The sequence below is a fragment of the Patagioenas fasciata genome, chromosome 9 (assembly GCF_037038585.1).
Source record: "Patagioenas fasciata isolate bPatFas1 chromosome 9, bPatFas1.hap1, whole genome shotgun sequence".
NCBI classification, from domain to species: Eukaryota; Metazoa; Chordata; class Aves; order Columbiformes; family Columbidae; genus Patagioenas; species Patagioenas fasciata.
In genome coordinates this window covers 5,669,322-5,673,557 of record NC_092528.1, presented here as the reverse complement: position 1 = coordinate 5,673,557, position 4,236 = coordinate 5,669,322, and the positions used below count along the sequence as shown (strand labels likewise).

At 55.9% G+C, this 4,236-nt stretch overlaps 1 protein-coding gene across 1 annotated transcript; it reads left to right on the top strand.

Moving 5' to 3' along the window:
* The first annotated feature begins 2,114 nt into the window (after positions 1-2,114).
* Positions 2,115-3,894, top strand: LOC136104915 (galactose-3-O-sulfotransferase 2-like). Its single transcript, XM_065844259.1, has 2 exons — positions 2,115-2,342; positions 3,037-3,894. The coding sequence occupies exons 1-2, from the start codon at positions 2,163-2,165 to the stop codon at positions 3,892-3,894; spliced, it is 1,038 nt and encodes a 345-aa protein (XP_065700331.1). The 5' UTR covers positions 2,115-2,162.
* Positions 3,895-4,236: the final 342 nt, after the last annotated feature.

The following is a 4,236-nucleotide window of genomic DNA, read 5'->3' as shown; positions in this document are numbered from 1 at the left end:
GAACCATCCCTGGAGACATCCCAGGCCAGGCTGGACGGGCCTCTGAGCAACCTGAGCTGGTGAAGATGTCCCTGCTCATGGCAGGGGGGAACTGGGGGAGCTTTCACAGTCCCTTCAAACCAAACTGTTCTATGAATCTATAACAGTCTGAACTGTCTGCTTCCTTGCAGGAAGTTGAAAGCAATATACAGGTGCCAGCCAGGTCGTCTCTGGATCTTCTTCAGCCTCCTCGTCCTGCTCTTGGTCACACTTCAAGCCGTGGAGAAGCTGCAGCCTCCCCGGTAGGTCCCAAGCAGGATTGCAAACCTGCACCTCGTCCTCAAGCCTTTCGCTGACCTTCCTCTGGGCATCAAACCCTCCTCCTGAAAACCACCCAACAGTGGCTTCTTCAGACAGGGAGGAACATCCAGGTAGGAGAGGAGCCCTCGGTCCTCTCTATGGAGATTGGGGCAGAACTTCTTTAACTCCATAGTACTTTAATGGTTAGTTTTGTTTCTACCCATTCTCTTCCTTCAAGGTTATTTTTAATTACCAGTGTGGTAATACATGGGAGTCTTTTGCAATGCTAAAGCACTTAAAGATAAGTATGTATATTTTTATTTGTTTGAACAAGGTGATGTCTATGACAGATACTAAAAAGAAAGGATTTCTGTTCTGACATCAGAGGTGTTCAAGACAACAAAACTTGGATTTAGAAATGCACAAACCATTTCCGTTCATCAGGCTAAGCAGAGTAGGTCTGTGAGGAAGCTAATTCATGTCATGTATATGAAGCAAGTCAAATTCCAGCTACTGCAAAGCTTTTATTTAAGACTTCGCTGACCCAATGGTGGTGGAATATAAATAGATCAACACTACACCCTTCCTTCTGCTGTTCTACCTAATCCTTCCTTGCATTTAGGGTCAAAGAACATTTGATCTATTGGTTCTTAAATCAGACGTTGTTTCCTAAACAGGGGCTCTCACATCCAGCCCCTACACCCTGGCCAGAGCCGAGATCACTATGTGTCCAGACCAGGCTGCTCTGGGCTCTGTCCTGGCTGGCCTCAAAACTCTACAGCCCTTGAGCATCCTCCCAGTCTGGGGTCATCTCCAAACTTTCCTCCAGCTTCTCCAGGCCACCTGCTCTTCTCTCTCTTTGCCTTCTCTTGCTCGGCCCCTTTTCACCAGCCCAGGGTGCACTGGGGGCTTTAGCACATTTAGCACATTTAGCACCCACCCTCTTCTCACACCCACTCCACCCTCCCAGGGCAGTGGGGTCCAGTCCTACACCCAACCAGCAATGCCACCCACCCCAAGAAAGAGGGGGAACACGCTTTGGGGGTTTCATTGAGCTGCTTCCATCCCCTGCCTGTTGGCAGCTGAGCCTCATGTCCTCTTGTTACAGAAACTGTCGGTGCCAGCTGGAGCGGGCCCTGCAGCAAACCACGGACCACGGCCAGGAGAGGCACGGTGATGTCCTCCAGACCCCCAACCCGCTTTGGGAGGAGGATCCCGCACACTGGAAGAGGAAAGCCATGCCGGATCCTACCTCAACTGAGAGCACGCAGGACGTTTTCCAGACACATCTGTATTTCAGCTGGGAGACCCCGCTGGAAAGCAGCGCGGGCAGCCAGGAGGAGCAGTGGACCTGGCAGCCTGCGGAGAGCAGCATGAAGGTGAAAGCCCCCCCTTCATCCACGAGGCTGAAATCCCAGCTTCCTGACCTGAAAACAGCCACCAGAGAGGGTCCTCCTCCGAGTCTTCCCGACAGGATCTCCGCAGTTTTGGGGGGAGATGCTGATGCTTTCCACAGTAATTACATCATCTTTGCAAACAGGATGCCGGCAGAGGAGCACGGGAGAGCGTCACCACCAGGAAATAGGCAGGTCGTGGTAGAGAGGCTGTCTCAGGCTCCAGCCATGGGTTCCCCCCACCATCAGTGGGGCAGCTTGTTTGCACACTCCTTGCCAAATTCAGCTCAGCCTCCACTAGCAGAGGACTTTTACAAGACAGACCTGGAGAGAGGGTTTTCCCCAAGCTGGACAGAAGTCTCTAAAGGCGACAAGGTGACTCTTGGTGAAGGCCAGCAGGCCCAAGGGGTCTCCTCTCAAGGGGAAAGGTGTGAACCCAAGACCGACATTGTTTTCCTCAAAGTCCACAAGAGCGCCAGCAGCACTGTCATGAACATCCTCTTCCGCTTCGGTGAGAGGCACAACCTCACCTTCGCCTTCCCCGTGGGGGGTGGCAACCAGCTCTTCTACCCCCACCACTTCTTGGCCAAGTTTGTGCAGGGCTTCTCCGCCAGGAGCCCTCGGCGGTTCAACATCCTCTGCCACCACATGCGGTTCCTGCAGCCGGAGGTACGGGCAAAGCCGTGGCGCCTTGGGACTGGGTGAGCAGGGCGGGGAGAGAGGGGCTTGTGTGGAGCAAGGTGGGATGCCCATAGAGCGCATAAACTCTTTGGGGATGAAGCTAAAGAGAGACATGGTTGCCCCCCCAGTAGCTTGCATGTTGTGGGCATCTCCCAAGAGCTTTTGTAAACAGGTTTGATGAATTGTGGTGCTGTGACCTGAGCCAAGCCAAGGGACAATGTCTGTAGCAGTCAGCAACTATCACCTCGTTCTTATCCGGTGGGCCCCTGGAGATGTCTGGGTCCCTGGGCAGGCCCAGAGGGTACCAGCTGCAAGAGGAGAACGTCTTGAGCACATCAACTCAGGTCAGCCATGCCCAGCATCCAACCTGCTGGATGCCACTTGAGGACATGCAGATCTGGGGAACAGCGAGGAGGTAGGACGTATCTCAAGCCTGGACAGGTCACCCAGCTGTGGCAGCATGTAGCAGGGAGCTTTGGTCACGGCCTTCCCCACGTACCTCCTGTGGGGCTAACACAGCTAACGCAAACACTCCTTTGACGAGCTGCACCCTGAAATGCTCCCCAGCACACACCATCTCCAACTCCAGCGAGCGTTTCTGCCTTCCAGCAGAGCACAGCTGCGAGCAAGCAGGTCCTTTCTCCCAGCCCCACCTTTAAAACCTCCTTTTTCTCCTCCACAGGTGCAGAAAGTGGTGTCCAGCTCAGCCGTCTACTTCTCCATCCTGAGGAACCCTGTGCAGCTCATGGAGTCCTCCTTCTCGTACTACAGGGGCATGGCGGCTTTCTCCCGTGCTCGCAGCCTGGAGGAGTTCCTCAACCAGCCCTACCTCTACTACGACCCCACGGACAACAACAGACACTACGCCAGGAACCTCATGACGTTCGACTTTGGCTTCAACCCCGATGGAGAGGTCTCAGCCAAGCGGGTGCAACTCATGCTGAAGGCCATTGAGGCGTCCTTCGACTTGCTCCTCATCTCCGAGTACTTTGATGAGTCCATGGTGCTGCTGAAGGAGATGCTGTGCTGGGACCTGGACAGCGTCGTCTCCTTCCCGCTCAACATCAGGGACAGCAGCACCAAGTCCCGCCTTTCGGACACCATTGTGGAGAAGATAAAAGAGTGGAACAGGCTGGACTGGGAAATCTACACCCACTTCAACAGGACCTTCTGGGAAAGGATCGACCGAGACATCGGCAGGGAGCGCATGCGGCGGGAAGTCCAGGCGCTTCGGGAGAGGCAGGAGGAGTTGGCGAGGACCTGCCTGCAAGGGATGGGCAGCGTGGCCCCCAAGGACATCAAGGACTCTTCCCTGCGGCCGCTGCAGCACGGCAGTGCGAAGATCTTGGGCTACAACATCAAACAGGGCTTGGACAAGGAAACGGAGCACATGTGCCGGCGGCTGGTGACCCCGGAGCTGCAGTACAGCAGCGCGCTCTACAAGAAGCAGTTTGCCCAGAAGCCCCCGCAGACCCACCAGCCCACTCCCTCTCGGCTGGGCAATGCCCGGTGGCACAGGCTGGAGGACACCCAAAACTGAGCCTCTGTGCCCCCTCCAGGCATCGTTCTCTGCTGAGGACAGCAAGGGGCTTGTCTCCTGGGCTGGGGGCTGCTCCTGCCCTGGGGTGGGCGGGCTGGGACACTGCTGCCCACCAGAGACCCTGGTCACCTCTGCTGTGCAGGGCCCTGCACCAGCTCTTGGGTGCCACACGCTGCTGTTGCCAGGACGGGCTGTAATGAGAGGTCCCAGGGGCTCGACACAACACACAACGCCAGGCTGGTTGGGTTGCAGGACCTCTGTAGATCCCCAGTCCAACCCCTGCTCATGCAGGGTCACAGAGCAGATCACACAGGTGGGTCCAGGCGGGTTTGAATGTCTCAG